Raw genomic sequence first — 20,084 nt, forward strand, 5'->3', positions numbered from 1 at the left:
AGCACTTTGGGAGGCTGAGGCAGTTAGATCATGAGGTCAGGAGTTCAAGACCAACATGGCCAAGATGGTAAAACCCCATCTCTACTGAAAATATAAAGAAAATTAGCTGGGTGTGGTAGTAGGCGCCTGTAATCTCAGCTACTTGGGAGGCTGAGGCAGGAGAATCCCTTCAACCTGGGAGGCAGAGGTTGCACTGAGCCAAGGTCGTGCCACTGCACTCCAGCCTGGGTTACAGAGCGAAACTCCTTCAAAAAAAAAAAAACAAAAACAAAAACAAAACCCTGTCCTGCCATTTCCTATTTTTCTATTTTTGCAGCCTGTGCCTGATGGGTTACAGGTTGAGAAAGCCATAATCCCTCGAGAAAATTGACCTTACATCCTGTATTATTTCCTGATTTTGTACTAAATTTTTAATAATTTAAATAATGACAAACTAATGAGTCATATTTTTGAAAATACCAGGCCAGTAACTATGTTTGATCAGAATAGCAGATAAGGTCTGTTGTGCAGATGAAGGAGCTGTAGCTGTCTAAGGTGTCATGTCTCTCCTTCATTTCAAACAGGAGAAAGAGCACAGTGCTTTCTAACTTAGGAAGGAGGTTTAATTGAGCACATGTGTTCCATAAAAATGAGAAATCAACTTCATAGTAAAATTCTTCTTTTTTTACACAGATGAGGAGAGAGAATTTGAGCAGATTGAACAGCTGTGAGTATTATTCTTTACAGATCATTTTTCACTTGAGTAAAATACAGGGAAATATAAAATTGAATGAAATGTTTGCAGTTGGGTAAAAAAAAGCAGAGGAGAATTTTCTGTATACATCCATGTGGTGGTGAAAAGTGGCATTCCAAGTCTACCTGCCTGCATGAGAATCCCTGTTCATCACTTACTGTCTGCACTGCTCTTGACTTCTGCTTTCTCTGCTACAAAATGGGTTTAATAATATTATTTACCACATGAGACTGTTGGATGGAATGAATACTATATATGTATAAATGCATAGCATAGGTTTTGGTGCACAGAAGGTGTGCAGTAACCATCAGGAAGTATTTAATATTATTTCTTCAGAGCAATGGTTCTCAACCCTGGCTGCTTTGATCACTTAAGAGTCTTTTTAAAAATAAAGTTGCTCAGAGCTTACTGAATCTCCTGGATCAGAACCTCTTGGGTTGGGCCTATGGCATCTATATTTCTTGAAAACATCTAACATGGTTTTGATCCTCTGTCTGTTGAAAATCACTAGCCTAGAATTCTACTAGTTATTGTCATTCAGAGAACATAAATTGTGCCACAGTTTCTCTTACACGGCCTCTTTTGTTCAGAGTTAAGCATGAGGAGGTCTCGGAATAAAATCACCAGGGATATAATTTAGTTTGGCAAAGATGGGAGTTCCTCATTCCTCCAAGCCAGAGAAGTGAGTGTGGAGGCCAGTAACAGAGGTGCCTAAGACTGGGATAAAGTCTGAGCAACAGAGCCAAGGGCTGGGGACCAGGAAAACGAGGCTAGATTAAAGTTGCTTTAAAAAACCTGAGAAGTGGAAGGCCTGAGCAACTATTACCAACACAAACGGCACTTAGAGTTTATTAGCCAAGAGGAGCTCTGTGGAGTGAGTGTTACAGACACAGATACCAGGAGTGGTGCACACAGTTGTCATTTAGATGTTTGTAGACATTATTGAAATAATCATGTTTACTCAGTTCACGTAGGCTGGTAAAATAAGCCAACGTGATATGAGCTTCCAAATTAAGGGCACAAAATAACTACATCAGAAATCCTGTAACCCCAGATAGGAAAAAGCAGTGTTGTCTTAGAATCATAGACTCCTATAGTTGGAATGGAATTGTATCTCTTCCAAGAGAATCCCTTATCTTTCTGGAGAACATAGACATCTTATTTATGTTGATTCGAACTTTAAATCTTTCTGATTTTCATGTATTGGTCTTTTTCTTATTCTTAGCATCGTATAAAAAATACGACAGTCATTGACATATTCGAAGACAGAACCTTGTTCAGATTCCTCTATTCTCCGAGCTCTGCTTCCCACTGTCTCTACTCACTCCTCTAGCTCACATTTGGAGGTTGCATTCTAATTTAAAACACACTCTGAAAGGATGGTGTAAGAACAGTGTAGAATGGACTATTACTTCTAAACAATGTAAAATTGATTCAATCTATAGTGTAAAAAATGAATTTTTTTTCCGAAAGTTGGGATAATGTACATCTTGTGCTCATCATGTACAACACCATAAAGATCACTGAAGGGGTTTAGTTTTCCTTATCTTTAGGGTATTTCACTATCTTTGGATTGTATACAAATATCAAGGGCACTTGAACTCATTCAGACCAATGAGTGTTTTGATGCCCCTCAAAGCATTTCTTGGAATAGTTGCTGAGGTGGTTTTTTAGTGGCCATTATTCTGCTTTTAAAGAGTAAACACAAAAGAAAAAGAAGGACTCAGTGGGATATATTTTTCTTTTTCCTTTTTTTTTAGAAAATATTATTAATTATAAGTAACACTGTCTTATGATATGTGTTATGATTTTATACTTGAAGCCTGCCCCAAGACCTTGAAGGACAAGGTATTCATTATGCATACTGGTTATTTAGTTTTAGTTCATCTTTAGAATCTGAGGCCCACATTTGTAGTGCTGCTCTGATGAACTTTGGGTGGAAAAAGAACCATGTTTAACCACTAATTCAGTGTAATAAGCATACAAGTATACAGCACCCAAATCACGCATGTTGGCTGACCTCCTAATTAGCTGTTACCTTGCATGTTTCCAAAACCACACATCAGTTACGGTCTTTATGCCCAAGTCCTCACTCATGCTTGGGGAGAAGCAATTCTCCCTGTGCATAAAATCAATAAGCCTTTGTCACTCTTATCTGTGGTAACAGCTTCTCTTCAAGAAATGTCATCAAAATAAATTCAACATTGTAAGTAAAACATTTTTAGGAAAAAAGAATTCTGTCTGTATTGACATTTTACATTTTAATCTGATAGCCATGATATCAGTGATGTACTGACTTAATTTTATGTAATATAAATATTTAGTAATTTTCTTTTTTGTTTTCTATGCAGGAAATCAGATGATAGCAATGGTATAGAAAATAATGTTCCCAGGCTCAGAAAAAATGTAAGTTACTTCCGAGTGATATTCCAAATAAAAGGTAAAATTCAATATACATAAGCTATCTATTAATCGGTTACTTTTTTTTTTAGTTCCATAAAAAACCTGGTCATTTATGATGTGCTTGAATATGCTTGTTTACACTATTGTCAGGGAAAATCTACAGAATAGTTATACAAAAATAAATACTATCCTTTTTCACCAGAAGACACACAGCCACCAATCCAGAAATAAATCTTCTGCACTGGCTATATATTTTATTTTATCACCATGGGCTAGTTTCTTTTATAGTTTTTCATGTAGCTTTATTTGTTTTCCTCTCAAATTTTCTGGAATTTCTATTATTTTATTTTCATATATTGCCATATATTTGGGGGTATAAATTTATGCACATTAGTTAACTTTTTTTGCAGATTAGGTTCAAAATTTCTTAGTTCATCAACGTTAGAGTAGGAGCTCTTTGTTTTGGCAGTAGATTGGATCCCTCACGTCCCAGTACTTTTTGCTTTGCTAAAGCGATAGTAAGTTACTATAGAATAACCAGAACATACTAATCATGTTTCGTTATGCTTTATTTAACTCAGGAATCTACGGGCCAGTGAATGCAAAACATCATGTCAAGAATCATGGGACGATAAACAGAGTTCACATTTCAGCTTTGTTTATTCTTCCTGTTATGAGCCTCAGAGTTTTTAGTTTTTAAAGGATGAAAAGCTTATGTAACATGCTCAGCAGGAGCCCCATCAATAATATATGCTATCTCAGTACTAAAGGTATATTTTCATTTTGTAATTATGTTACATAAAAGCAATGCAAATCGGAAAAAATATATTAGACCAGAATAAAATTAATTATATTCTGATCTTCAAAGGACGCACAGAACCGATATCAGCAAAATCACTTAATACTTCATAGAACAGAAGTCACTCAAAACCTGTTTATTACCAAAGAATTCACGAAAAAGAAAGCCTTTGCCATTTGTCTTAGAAAGTTATTTTTTTAAAAAAATCATGCTTATTATAGACGTATGTGTAACAATTTTCATGTAAAAATCATCTTTCTGTGATAGTGAAAAAGTATGTCTTTACTAAGCTGAAACAAATACTTTCTGCATTTGCTAGTGATAGTTATTCTACAATATCCACAAGAAAAACGTACCTTTTATCTGGAAATAGTGACTTAAGGCAAATAAGTAAAACTATGTGCTTGCCCTAAAGCTCTGTCACTAAAAAAGCAAATTTCCCAGTCTTTATTCCACTCATAACTACTGCTTTCTCCACCTGGCTAAAGTGCTTCTTAGTCTTTAAGTAGGGTTTTGAACTTCCTAAGGTACACTATTGTTCATGTTTTAGGGTGCAGGTCCATATAGTCGTAATACATACAACACTGCTACACTGATGCTTTGGTGACTCATGGTTTCCTGGTGTCTTTGATTTAATACCTGCCTTCCTGGTATCTATGGCTGGATAAATATCTAAACATGTATTACTAGAGCTTTGCAATAATAAATCCCTTGACTGAAATCCAGAAGTACTAAAGTACTTCTTTTATATTGCTGCGAATGCCTTAGACTTATCTTCAAAAATAGGATACTTCATTGCTATTGCATATATAACTGAAATATTTTATAAACTCACTGTAATCAAATCTTATGAAATCTGAATCAATATGAAAAGTTGTCAGTGCTTGAAATATTAAAATCATGCCACAGGGTACCAGGTAAATGACCATGATGTGTCCTTGGAGCTGGTGGGTCCAGTGTCCCACTGCTCATGGAGCAACAACTTTAAGAACAGAAGCAAAGAGTGATGGTGAGGAACCCATGATTCTTGGTGACTAGGGGATTTAAAGTTAGGGAGGAAGAATTCGATGATTTGAAAGAAATACTTTATAAAAACTTATTCCATGTTTGGCTAAGAAAAATATAAAATTTTGGTAGTGAAAATTTTTACCAATATTACTACTATGAAGAATACACATAAGGTAGTGACTTGGAAGCTGCTCAGTACTTTGTTGCTATAGCAAAATGCAGTATTTTGTTGTAAAGCATATTAACCCAACCTATCAGTTGGTTGAACTTGAATACATCCCTGGGTAATGGCAAACTGCTTTTTATTCTTGGTCTCAGGGCCATGCATTTATTTTAGTTTAATTCATTATTATTTTAACGACATCATCCTGGGTGATATCCATATAATGACAGATAACCAATAAGTTTAATTAATCTAAACTATTTGAATTCAGGGAACTATTAGTCAAACCTGCTATTTGACTAAATACAATTCAAAGCAGTGTATTTGTGACTGGGACTATAGAACACAAGGAAAGAAATACGTAGCTCATCTGCAGTATGCATTCTAACCATTGAGGCCGATACAGTTTTCAAGTAAGAAGCATTGCTTCCTGAAGATAAAATAATCGGAAATATTTTTATAATAAATTGAATTTTAAATTGGCAGTGCTATTTAGTTTTTTCTAGCAAAGAATTTATTTCAGTAATCTTAAGTAGAAAAAGTACTCAAAAATTAAAATTGATTTTTGGCTTTTAATAGTCTCTCTAGAGGTCTTCTAGAAAATCACCACTGTTGGATTAAAAATGGACTGCTTCCATTAACCAATCTCATAAAGATGATAAATGGATTAACTAATACTGACCAACCATAAATTGACTACAAATAATAAGCAGCATAAAAGCTGAAGTAGGAAAACTACTCCAAGTTTATGTATTAGGCACATTGGGAAATTCTTTTAATCTTTACAGCTAACAAGGATTTTCAGCATAATAAGTAGATTTAATGATGGCATAAAATTCCCAAATACTGTCATATTCATTTATGCCAAAGTACTGATCTTCTTTTGCAGTCTTTTTGTGATTATCCGAACATCTAGCTGCTCAGGCCCAGATCTAGAACTCACTGTGATATTTTCTTCTTCTGTATGAATTGCAATACTTATGGCTCAGGAATCCCTGTTCCTTTGACCTTTTTAGTAGCTCACGAATCCACCCCATTGCCTCCCCAAGTCTGCTCACACCAGCTACAACAGTTAATGCCTTGATTTTCCTACCTCAGTCTCCTTTTCTATCAAGATCCCTCTTTTTGCATGGCTGCCTGAGTCCACTTTCTCAATCACGAACCTCACTATGCAACTTAAAGTGACAGGTACCACGTGGAATCTCTGTAGACACACCTTTGCCATTTCTTCATATCACATGTTCCAAATTGCTGATCTCTTTCCAGTCTCTTGAGCTAGACTTGGCACATAGAGATTCCACTCAGAAAGTGCTCTTCCATACTTCTACCTGCTTGACTAACCCCAGATCATCTTTTAAGACTTTAATCTGATCTTGTGTCTTGTAGAAGTCCCCGTACCCAGTACAGCATGTACCATCGTACATTCTTAAATAACTCCACATTTATTTGTGTTAATTACTGTGCTATACATATACATTTGTTGGTCTCTCTTGGATTATTTTATTTCTTTGTCCTGTAGCTACCACAAAGGATGCAATAGAGATGTCTTGAAATGTGTATTGAATGGATAAATGTATAAATAAAATTAAATTTTCTAAATTTCTACTTTTTCTTAGAAAAACAATCTAAATTGTGACAAATCAGAATTCAAAAAATATTCTAATAAAGAAAAATAAGCTTTTATGATTTCAGTATTTGCTTCTATTTGAAAAATATATAGACTAAATTCAATCATATTTTCTTTAATAATGAATTAATGTCTTATGAGCAAAAGGAGTTCTAATTCCTAAACTATTACACAGATTATGTTGCTCTCAACTTATTTAAATTCTTCTTGTTCATCATGTTTCATGGACGGTACAAATGCAAAACTTATTTTTATCCTTTATTCTAATAATATAATGCATTGGTTTTAAACGTAAAGAATTTTAGGCCAGGTGTGGTGGCTCACACCTGTAATCTCAGAACTTTGGGAAGCCAAGGAGGATGGATCGCGTGAGGATAGGAGCTTGAGACCAGTCTAGGCAACATAGTAAGGCCCTGTCTCTACAAAAAATAAAAAAGAAATTAGCCAGGCATGGTGCTTGCCTGTAGTAGTAGTTCCAGCTACTTGGGTGGCTGAGGCAGGAGGATTACTTGAGCCAAGGAGTTTGAGGCTGCACTGAGCCATGATTGCCACTGCACTCCAGGCCGGGAGACAGAGGAAGACCCTGTTTCTGTTCCCTCTGAAATTTAGTGATTGTATTCCTTTTCATTGTACTGTAGAGAGTTGATGCTTGTGTTCACTCCACTAACCTCATTCCACTCTCCCCTGCCAGTATGCTTCAGAATATCTCAGATCCAATTCAAAATGTAACTTAAAAGTGTAAGTCTTTTCAAAGTTTCATAGTTTAGTTTTGATGACTGAAAGCATTTTTTTCATTTTGTCTAATTGAACAAATTTATGCAAAGAATTGGGGACTTATTCCTTATTAGCATTGTTCATCTGTAGGTGGAAATAAGTTCAAGTATGTGTTACAGTATTAATTAAAATGACCTTCTTGTACTATACTCTGAATAAATGCTAATTAAATAAGTGAAAAATAGAAGAATGACTCAGTTATTTTACAATCTTAATTTATACAGATTTATATAATGTCTATTTTTATTTTTATTAATCAACCATGACTTTATCTTACTCTAATATTGAGAAAAAGGAAACTAGAACTGATGGGCCCTTCTTTTATATGATACTCAGGAATGTATCTGCACTGTATCCAGAAGGTCAGTTACATGCCCTGTTTACCAACTGAATTATGCTTCACTAAGGATAATAATAATAACAACTGACATTGAGTGCATGGCATATGATGGGCATTTTGCAAAATGCTTTGACACGTTTTGTTCTTTTAATCCACACATGATTAAATGCTATAAAACAATTAATATCTACTTTTTTATAGGTGAGGAAACTCCAGCTTAGAGAGATTAGGTAAGCTGCCTAAAGTCAACCTGCCCATAAGTATTTAGAGCTGAGATTCACATTCAAGGAGTCCTGAAGAACCTAGGCTTAACCACCATGTCGGACAGCTTTAGCCAGCAAGTTACATGCTTCTTAGAGAATGAGGCTATTATCTATCATCTGTAAGTATTTATTTATTTTTTTTGAGACGGAGTTTCGCTCTTGTTACCCAAGCCGAAGTGCAATGGTGCGATCTCGGCTCACCGCAACCTCCGCCTCCTGGGTTCAGGCAATTCTCCTGGCTCAGCCTCCTGAGTAGCTGGGATTACAGGCACGCACCACCATGTCCAGCTAATTTTTTGTATTTTTTTAGTAGAGACGGGGTTTCACCATGTTGACCAGGATGGTCTCGATCTCTTGACCTTGTGATCCACCCGCCTCGGTCTCCCAAAGTGCTGGGTTTACAGGCTTGAGCCACTGCGCCCGGCCTTATCTGTATTTTTTAACATAAATTTTATTCCTTTCAGCTCATCAGTTATATCATAAATTCCATGGAATTTTTATGGAATCCATGCTTTGGCATTCTTGTATCCCAATAGGGCTCCTGAGGAATCAAGACACATTTATATGCTTTAGTACGTTTTCTTTCTTTTTTCTTTTTTTCTAATTTTACTTATAAATTGAGAGGGTGACCGTAAAATTTATCATCCAACTACTGAAAATGAAAGAAGGTGCTATTTATGATTTCATCAAGACAACAGGCAGAAAATACCCTCTGGTAGCAGGTTTAGCCTGCAGAGAGAATTTAAGTACATTATGGATGGTCTTCCCTAGACACAGCAGTAACATCAGCAGTAAGTAAATGATAAACAAAAGTCAACTTTCGGGAAAATAGCTGTTTTTAGTAAAGACAGGAAAATAGCCATCCATTTTCAGTAGATGTCAGGTGAGTCTCACTATAAAGTGCCTATAATGAGACAGTTTAGTAAGCTTCAAGTTTTATTAATTTTCAAAATCATCTAATATGGTTAAGATTTATGGCCGTTCAAAAGTATGATTCACAAATTGTAAGAGAAGCTGGCAAAGAAAGTCATGTTTTTGCTGGCCTATGGAATACACTGGAGAATTCACTGGACTTGCATATCTTCTGATTCATGTGTCATAATAAAATGTCTGTGATTCTCAGTGAATCATGAATGCATGATTATGCTTTTACAATAAAATTTGCTTATGAAGTCAGTGAAAATAATTGATGAATAACATTGTCAAAATTACTTTTAATCACATGTTGACCTGCAACATCTATTTTTCTGATCTGTTTTTCATTTCCTCAATGGGAAAATACTAGGGACATTGTTTAGGGTGTTGGTTAAAATCGTATATTATTTTTTATTTATTATAAAAATGCTTGCAAAGATTTTATGTTTAAAATCTTTGTTTATAAAAACTGATTTTGCTATTTAACTTTAGAAAATAATGTAGCACAAATTCTTATTTTTTCTAAAGTTATTTGATAAACAAGTGAAAATGTTAAATTTTTTACATATGTAACTATAATACTATTTATTGCTGCAAAAACATGGCACAAAATGTTTATAACTACAGCATTATATTAACTTTTTGTGCTCTTAAAGATAGAAATACAATCATCTTTAGTTTTATTTAAATCAAGGATCATGGATTTATTATGACATACTTTCTAATAATTATAATATATATTTTTAAAGTATATGTGCCTAAATTCTCAAGGCCTTTCTGTACTGTAGGAATGTTTAAAAAATATTTTCTGTTGCATGTAACTCAAAAGGTATATCAATATGCAATTAAATCGAATAAAATAGTATTTTGTGCATTAAAAATTTAAGTATTGGAAAACATTGTCACGCTTTTTATTTTTAATAGTGGTTTAAAAGTAAATATAAAGGGACTAAACAGAAAACACTATTTTTTTTTATTTGTGTATACTCGGAGGTAATTTAAATCATGTTGAACAATGTATCCTTCTCAAGCCCAATGAAAAAGTGTACCTAGAGCTGGGACTCTGTTTTAACACATCAAACCAGAAGTCTTTCACAAAGGAATTTTCAGTGTCCCAAATATATTTGATATATTTGAACAATATAAAAGGCAATTATGAACTTCATAAAAATAGATATTTTAAGTCTACATGATGCATAGAACACATTTTCTTGTTGTGGGTAAATTTTTTTTAAAACTTTGCCATGTTAGTTTAGATTGATTCAGGAAAAATGCTTGCAAAATATTTCAAAATTTATATTCTATGAAAATCTCTACTACTACAAAAGATAATCAATATTCCAAATAGGGCATTTTGATGTTTTTAACAGTTAACAGGAAAAAATATTAGGGAGAATATAGAATATTTCACTATATATTTTATTTTACTCTAATTTGACATAAATATATGCTAAAATAATTAATGACTGGTAAATAAGTGTCTGTGTTCTAAGGCATGTGAGGCCAATTTAAAGGAAGTGAGTAATTGTATTTTTTGGTGACTGGATTAGAAAACAATGATTAAGAGATCAACTTCTGGAAAGATCGAGTAGATGTACTTTCCCCCACTACTCCTGGTAAGTATAGCTAACAGCATTAGGTCTTATAAAACAAACAATAGAAGATTCTGACTTTAGACAGCACAGCTGCTATGGCCCCACCTCGACCTCCAGCAGCAAAGGTCCCCAAATAGGAGCTGGGAGCCAAGACTGTCACCTGAACTGGTGATAAGGAACCACTTTTCATTCCTAGTAAGAAGCGCAAACTTCCACTCTGGATGTTCAGGTACACCTCTTCCCCTGGATTTTTTTTTTTTTTTTTTTTTTGAGATGGAGCCTCACTCAGGCTGGAGTGCAGTGGAACAATCTCAGCTCACTGCAACCTCCACCTCCAGGGTTCAGGCGATTCTCCTGCCTCAGCCTCCTGAGAAGCTGGGATTACAGGTATGCACCACCACAACCAGCTAATTCTTTTATTAATAGTAGAGAAGAGATTTCACCATGTTGGTCAGGCTAGTCTCAAGTTCCTGACCTGATGATCCACCCACCTGGGCCTCCTAAAGTGCTGGGATTATAGGCACACCACTGCACCCATCCCTCCTGGATTTTTAATAGAGGCAGAATGAGGAACTTGGATTTCTAACTCTACCTGACAGTAATAAGATGAAGTGAGTACCTCTTTCCCCATCAACGTGGTGTCAGAGGAGGTCTACTAAGCCAATCTAGATAAGGTCTAGAATTTCATAATACCTAAAATAAGTTTCAGTTAAAAAAAAAAAAAAGAGTCATGAAATTCTCAACTTGTTTAAGAAAAAAACAGTAGATGCCAACACCAAAATGAAACAAATGGTAAAATTATCTAAGAATTATTTAAAGCAGCCATCATCGAAATGCTTCATGAGCAACTAGGAACAAATAAAAACCTCAGCAAATAGAATGTGGCAGGAAATAAACATGATATAAGAAATAATTAAAGAAAATAAAGATTATCCATTCTGAATAACAGAGGTAATTTAGACTAAAAGGAAATGCACAGAACCTCAGGCTCTGTGAGACTTAAATGATAATAATATTTTTATCATTAGTGTTGCAGAAGTAGAGGAGAAAAGGTTGGGCTGAAGAGGTATTCAAAGCAATAATAATTGAAAATTTCCCCAACTTTAACAAATGCCATTACCTACACATTCAAGAAACTGAGCAAACCCTAAACAGAATAAACTGAATGAAATCAGGGTCAAAACACATCATAATGAAAATTATGAAAACTAAAGACAAAGAATCTTAAAAGCAGAGCTGGAGAAACAACACCTGACCTACTGGGGAAAACTGAATGAATGACAGTGGATTTCGTATCAGAAACTATGGAACCAGACAAAAGAAGTGTCACATTTTCAAATGCTCATAGAATAGTAGTGTAGTCAGTCCAAAGTTCTATATCTGATGAAAGAATGCCTGAGTAATGACATAGAAATCAAGACATCCTTAATGAAAAATGAACAAGAAACTGGCTGACCAACCTTAAAAGAATGGTTAAAAACATTTCTTCAATGAGACAGGGAATCATGAAGGAATTTTAGAACATCAGAAAGGGAGAAATAATTTTTTGATAGAGTAGAAGCATCAAATACAATAGACATTCTTCCCTTCTTGATTTTTCTCTATTATTTTTAACTATTAAAAGTTACAACATTGATCTGGTTCTTAATGTAATGTAAATGTAAAAGACATATTGGAGATACTTATAAAGGTGCATGATAAAGGGACATAAAAGTAGGTAAGGTTTTTAAACAAATGGGTAAAATTTCAATACCAGTAAACTAACAAATCATATTCAAAGTTATGTAATTAGTTATATAATATGTAGAACAACCACTAGCAAACCTATAAAAGAAATATAATGAAATCACTATGGATAAATCAAAACGGAATTCTAAAAGAAAAGTTTTAGTAACACAGGAATTCAGGGAAAATACAAGAAGGAAAACAGAAGAAATGGAAAATAAAAATAATGGCGGACTTAGGTTCTAGTAAATCAATAATCCCTAAATATAAATAGGCTTCTTACACCAATAAGACAGAGATTGGGTAGAGTGGATGAAAAAACCCACTATATGCCGCCTACAAGAAACTCAATTCAAATGGAACAATAAAGGTAGGTTGAATGTAAAATGATGGAAATCCATTTGCCATATAAGCTTTAATCAAAAGCAAGCAAGAATGACTATATATCTAATAAAATGGATGTTAGAGGAAAGAAAATTACCAGGAACAAAAAGGGATATTACATAATAATAAAAGAATCAACCCACCAAGAAAACATAGACTAATAATAGAGTTGCATAATATGTGGTAGACTATCAGCAAAAACTGACAGAACTGAAAAAAATAAATAGACAAATTTACAATTAATGTTCAGAGCGATAACAACCCTCTCCCAACAACTGTTAGAACAACTAGGCAGGAACACAGCAAGTATATGAAATAACACCATCAATGAACAACATCTAATTTATATTTATATATTTATAATACTAACACAAACAGTGGAATACACACATACCTATAGAACATATACCCAGATAGACTGTATCCTGGACTTTAAAACTAACACCAACAAATATAAAAGAATTGAAATAATAGAGTATGTTTTCTCATAAAAAAATGGAATCAAACTCGACATTAGTAATAGAGATAACAGAAATATCTCCACACATGGGTGTTAAAAGATACACCTGTAAATAACTCTTGAGTCGAAGAGGCAGTCTTAGGGGAAATTTTAAAAGTAAATGGGACAGAAAGTAAGTGAAAATATAACACATCAAAAATTTGGGCATGTAGCTAAAGCAGTGCTGACATTTATAGTGTTAAATTTTCATGTTATAAAAAGAAAGAGCCTCAAATCAACCTAAGCTCCTACACCAAGAAACTAGAAAATGAAGAACAAAAATCCAAAGCAAGCTAAAGGAAGGGGATTATGAATGTAAGAGCAGAAGTCAATGAAATTAAATACACAAACAGTAGAGAAAATCAATGAAACAAAAAGATGGTTTTTGGAAATAATGATAAAATTGGCAAAGCTCCAACAAAACTGACAGAGCAAAAAAAGAAAAAAAAAAAGAGAGAGAAGAGAAGAGAAAGAGACAAATTACCAATACCAGAAATGAAACAGGCAATAAAATTCTAGATATCAAAAGGATAATAAAGAAATGGTATGCACAACTCTACACACATGATTTTCACAATTTAGATGAAATGGGCTATACAACTACCTTGTGAATGATCAAGGATTAATTAATATGCAAAACATAATTGCATAGCTCCACAACTATTAAGGAAATTAAATTTATCATTTAAAAACTACCTAAAAAGAAATATCTAAGGCCAGATTGGTTCACAGGATATCATAAACATTTAAAAAAGAAATATGCTGGGCATGGTGGCTCACGCCTGTAATCCCAGCACTCTGGGCAGACGAGGTGGGTGGATCACCTGAAGTCAGGAGTTCAAGACCAGCTTGGTCAATATGGTGAAACCCTATCTCTACTAAATATACAAAAATTAGCCAGGTGTGGTGGTGGGCACCTGTAATCTCAGCTACTTGGGAGACTGAGGCCGGAGAATCACTTGAACCTAGGAGGGGGAGGTTGCAGTGAGTCCAGATTGCACCCATTGCCCTCCAGCCTGGGTGACAGAGCAAAACTCCATCTCAAAAAAAAAAAAAAAAAAAAGAAAAGAAAAGAAATAACACAAGATCTACACGATTTCTTCCAGAAAATGAAAGAGGGAGGAACATGAAACCAGTATTACTTTTATACCCAAATTAAAGATAATACAAAATAAAGAAAACTATAAACCAATATCTCTCATGAATATAGAGCAAAAATCCTTTATGAATTATTGGCAAATAGCATTCAGCAATATATAAAATGGCAATTTGGAGTTTATCCTAGAGATGTAAAATTAGTCCAACACTTCAAAACAGTCATTGTAATTCACCATGTTACCAATGTAAAGGAGATAAATTATCATATCAATTGAGGCAAATTAAGAATTTGACACTCATTTATGATAAAAGCTCAGAAAGTAAGGAAAAGAAACACCCTCAACTTAATGAAGAATGTTTATAAAAATCTTAGAGCTAACATCTTAATTAGTGGTGAAAGTAGAAAGCTTTCCTCATAAGATGAGAACAATGCAATGGTGTCTCTCAATCCCACTGCTAGTCAACATATTATAAGATGTTCTAGGAAGCTCAATAAGGCAAGGAAAGGAAATAAAAGGCAACAATTATGAAGGAAGATATAAAGCTGTTCCTACTTGCAAATGACACAATGGTCTACATAAAAAGTAAGAGATCTATAAAAATACTCCTAGAACTGATGAGTTCAGCAATGCCAAAAGTTCCAAGTAAAACATATAAAATTAATTGTATTCCTACATGAAAGCAATGGTCCTGTGGAAATGAAATTTGAGAATATGATACCGTGTATAAGCTCTTTTAAAAAATGAAGCACTTAGGTAGAAATCTAACAAAACATGTACAGGATTCCTATGATGTGAACTACAAAACACTGATGAAAGAAAGATGTTTTAAATTGATATCCAGTGTTCATGGATTGGAATACTCAACTGAGTAAAAATCTCAGTTCTCTCCAAGGTAATACAAACATGCTACCCAATTATTATAAACACCTTAGCAAGATTTTTTTAAGACAAAAGTTATTCAAAAATTTTTTTGGAAAGGAAAGGAAACAGAAGAGCTGAAACAATTTTTGAAAAATAGAAATGAACTTGGAGAAATCACTTCATCTTATTTTAAGAGTTATTATGTAACTACCTTAAGTAAGACTGTGTGGTACTAACTAATGGGTTGAAAAACAGATCAATGAAATAGAAAAGGAAACCAGAAATACTTCCACACAAGTATTCCCAAAGAACCTTTTCAACGAATGTTGCTGGAAAAATTGTGTATCCAGAAAGATGACCCGCACCTTAAATCTCACACATTACACAAAAATTATCTCAAACTGGATTATAGATTTAATTATAAAGCAAACTACCAACCTGCCCCACCCATGTTTATAGAAGCACAACTCACAAAGCCAAGAGGTGGAAGCAATGCAAATGTCCAAATGTCATTGACAGATGAGTGGATAAGCAAAATGTGGTATATTCATACAATGGAACATTATTCAGTCTTTAAAGTGGAGGAAATTCTGTTACATGCTACAATATGGATGAACCTGAAGGGCACTATGCTAAGTGAAATAAACCAGTCACAAAAAACATCTGTATGGTTCCACTTATATGAGGTATCTAAAGTAATCCAATTCATAGAAATATAAAGGAGAATAAAGATTACCAGGGGAAGGAAAGGGAAAAAGAGGAATTGGTTAATGGGTATAGAGTTTAAGTTCTGCAAGAAAATGTTCTGGAGACCTGTTTCACAACAATGTGAATATACTTAACACTATTAAACTGTATACTTAAAAATAGTTCATCTTAACCATGGCAAGATTTATGGTTTTTAAAATTATAATTCAAAAAGTGATTGGATAAAAAATCCTATACATTTTTTAGAAGAAAAATAAAATATTTAAGACCTAGATAAAGAGTACGTGACATCAAAAGTACAAGCCATAAAAATAAAATTGTTAAATTACACTTCATCAAAATTTAAAACTTTTACTCTGAAGGACCCTGTTAAGAGGATAAAAAGATAATCTACAGACTGGGAGAAAACATTTGGAAACCATGTATCTTATAAAGGATTCATTTAGAATATTTAGAGAACTCTCAAAACATCAATAACAACAAAACAAAAAAATCTAGCTAGAAAATGATCAAAAGACACGAACAGGCCAAAGAGGATATATAGATGGCAAATAAGCAAATGGAAAGATGTTCATCACTAGTGAGTAAAAATTGCAAATGAAGACCACAATGAGTATCACTACATACATATGAGAATAGCTTAAATTAAAAATACTGACAATACCAAATGTTGGTAAGCATACACAGAAATTATATCTCTCATATATTGTTTATGGAAATGTACAGACACTTTGAAAAGTAGTGCAGCAGTTTCTTTCTTTTCTTTTTTTGTTTTTTTTTTTTTTTTAATTTATTTTTGAGATGGAGTCTCACTGTGTCATCCAGGTTAGAGTGCAGTGGTATGATCTCTGCTCACTGCAACCTCCTCCTCCTTGGTTCAAGCAATTCTCTTACTTCAACCTTCCAAGTAGCTGGGATCACAGGTGTCCACCACCATGCCCAGCTAATTTTGTATTTGTAGAGATGGGGTTCACCATGTTGGCCTGGCTGGTCTTGAACTCCTGACCTCACGTGATCCACCCACCTCAGCCTCCCAAAATGCTGGGATTACAGGCTTGAGCCACTGTGCCTGGCTCTAGCAGTTTCTTAGAAGAATAAACATATATTTATATGGCCAATAAATCTCACTCCTGGAAATTCATATCAGAGGAATGAAAACTTATGCCCACACAGAGAATTGTACATGATTGTTCATAGCAGCTTTAGTTATAAAAGCTTAAAACTATAAGTAAACAAAATGTCTTAAAGTAGAAGGATATTTAAACAAACTGTGGTACATCCCTATCATGGAATATGCTCCAAAATAAAGAGGAATGAACTATTGATGCATGCAACAACTTGGATGGACTTCAAGGGTGTTATGCTAAGTGGAAAAAAAAGCCCATATCAAAAGATATGAGTCCATTGATATGACATCCTTGAAAGGATAAAATTACTGAGATGGACAACAAATTAGTGCTTACCATGGGTTAGGAATGCTGAGGGGAGGGGAAGTGGGAGTAGATGTGACTATAAAGAGGTAATAATAAGGAGATCTTTGTGGGAACAGGTTAGAACTATACATATACATTATAACCAATGTCAATTTTCTTCTTTTGATGTAGTAGTATTATTACTTAAGATATAAGCATGGGGAGAAATTGAATTAGGTGAAAATAGAACCTCTGTAATATCTTTGCAACTTTCTATGAATCTGTAATATATTTCAAAACAAAATATTTAAAAATGTTTGCAACTTTCTATGAATCTGTAATATATTTTAAAACAAAATATTTAAAAATGTTTGAATCAATTCATTAATCTAAGCATTAAATGATTAATATTAGAAAAGAAATTTTTTTAACTTCTTTATTACTGGTTTAGGTAGAAAATCAACCTAAACTATCAGCTCAAACTACTGGCAAAAAAGCAAGTACAGAGTCAGTTACAAGTCCATGTGCTCAAATTATAATGTCTTGCCAGATAGTCCTTGCAAAAAAAAAAAACAAAACTATTTCTTATTTCTACTTAAACGACAATACAGGTTTTAAAATGTTGTTTCATCATTGAATGATTGACAATATTTATGTATAAACTCGATAATGATCATTTGAGAAGAATCTTTATTTGTGTTACTGTAGCTACATAAGAGAAGGAAATTATATATATTAAATCTCTCATTGTACCTAGCCATAGCTACAATAGCCACTTTATAGTGACAAAAAGGTTTTATTTTGAAAATAAGTACATTATCAAGTTTGAATCAAAACCTTGCACACGTACTAAAATATATCTGTACACAGTAAACACCAGAGTATATATTCATATTTATGTCATCTCCGTATAATAACTACATTTACTCATATGTTTCTTTCTTTGAATAGGTGTTCTGGAGCCATTATAGTAGTTAAAATGTGGTGCAGGAGATAAGAGTGTTTAATAAAGGTACACAGTGATTTGCAGTGGCAGGAGACAGTTTATGGCTAGAGATAGCATTCAGCAGCACATGTTTATGAGTGAGATAGATACCTGACTGATAGTACCATGAGCCAGCCTATGTGATTTGCTAAGGCAGGTAGTGCTGAAAGCATTAAAATTCTGTGAAATGAAAAAATTTTATGCTTTTAAAACTTCTGAGATTCTGTAAACAATTACCAAATGATATTTCTAATTCTGCTTTTAGTTATAATCTGAAGTTTCCCTGAACTGGCACAAACAAAAAACTTTAGCCTAAATATAAAATACGGTAATTTAAAACATAAACGTAAGTATGTTTGTCTAAAGAGAAACCAAAGTTTGTTTTTAATTTTTAGTTATTCTTTATTGTGGTAGAAATGCTAAACTTGAGTTTTACCTTCTTAACAAAGTTTTAAGTGCACAATACAGTGTCAAGTATAGGCACGGCAGATCTCTAGGATCTAGTCTTTTTTTTTTTTTTTTTTGAGATAGGGTCTGGAGTGCTCTATCCACTGCCCAGGCTGGAGTGCAGTGGAGTGAACACAGCTCACTGCAGGCTCAATCAAGCAATTCTCCCACTTCAGCCTCCTGAGTAGTTTGGACCACAGCTGCATGCCACCACATCTGGCTAATTTTTACAATTTTTTTGTAGAGACGGAGTCTCACCTTATTCATCTTACATAACTGAGACTTTATACTCTTTTGTCAACAACCTCCCATTCCCCCTCCCCCAGCTCCTGGCGACCACCATTTTGCTTTTTATTTCTCTGAGATTGGCTTACGTTAGATGCCTCAGATAAATGGCACCATACACAGCATTTGTTCTGGCTATCTCACTTAGCACAATATCCTTAGGGCCATCCATGTTCTTACACATGGCAGGATTTTTTTTAAGAGCTAAATAATATTTCATTGTATGTATATATCACATTTTCTTCATCTGTCTGTTGAGAGACCTTCCGATTGTTTTGAAATCTTGGCTGTTGTGAATAATGCTGCAGTATACATGAGAATGCAGAAATTCCTTTTAAGGTCCTGATTTCAATTCTATTGGATAGGTACCCAGAAATGGGACTGTCGGATCATACAGATGCTCTATTTTTACTTTTGTGAGAAACCTCCATACGGTTTTCATAATGGCTGCATCAAGTATTTCCATCAACAGTGTATATGAGTTCCAACTTTTCCACATCCTCAACAATACCTGTTTTTTAAGAGTCATCCTAAGGGTGTGAAGTGATTGACATTTCCCTGATGACTAGTGATGTTGAATTTTATTTATTTCTTTCTTTTTTGAGACAGGGTCTCACTGTGCCACTCAGGCTGGAGTACAGTGGTGCAAACACAGCTTGCTGCAGCCTCGATCTCCTGGAAGTGATCCTTCTGCCTCAGCCTCCTGGGTAGGTGGGACTACAGGCATTCACCACCAGGCTTGGCTAATTTTTGAGTACTTTGTAGAGATAGGGTTCTCCCTATATTGCCCAGATTGGTCTCAGACTCCTGGACTCAAGTGATACTTACTCTCACTTCAACCTCCAAATTGTTGGGATTATAGGCATGAACCACTGAGCCCGGTTTGAATGCTTTTTAAATGTATCTGTTGGTCATTTGTATGTTATCTTTGAAGAAATGTCTCTTCAAATCCTTTTCCCATTAACAATATTTTGATAATGAGTTGTAGAAGTTCCTTATATATTTGGAGATTAACCCATTATTGGATGTGTGGTTTGCAATTATTTTATCCCATGCTA

At 34.2% G+C, this 20,084-nt stretch overlaps 1 protein-coding gene across 2 annotated transcripts in view; it reads left to right on the plus strand.

Moving 5' to 3' along the window:
• The window catches only part of EMB (embigin), a 67,964-nt gene extending 48,129 nt beyond the window's left edge, over positions 1-19,835 (plus strand). Inside the window, exons 7-9 of one of the 2 annotated variants that reach the window (XM_054252260.2) lie at positions 673-706; positions 3,085-3,139; positions 19,636-19,835. In XM_054252260.2, the coding sequence (XP_054108235.2) occupies positions 673-706; positions 3,085-3,139; positions 19,636-19,737 (191 nt within the window). In that variant the 3' untranslated portion in view covers positions 19,738-19,835. Of the gene's footprint in view, positions 1-672; positions 707-3,084; positions 3,140-3,717; positions 7,690-19,635 lie in introns of those variants that run through there. The other variant, XM_008992087.5, reaches the window with a different exon arrangement.
• Positions 19,836-20,084: the final 249 nt, after the last annotated feature.

This window comes from Callithrix jacchus, chromosome 2, assembly GCF_049354715.1.
Source record: "Callithrix jacchus isolate 240 chromosome 2, calJac240_pri, whole genome shotgun sequence".
Lineage (NCBI taxonomy): Eukaryota > Metazoa > Chordata > Mammalia > Primates > Cebidae > Callithrix > Callithrix jacchus.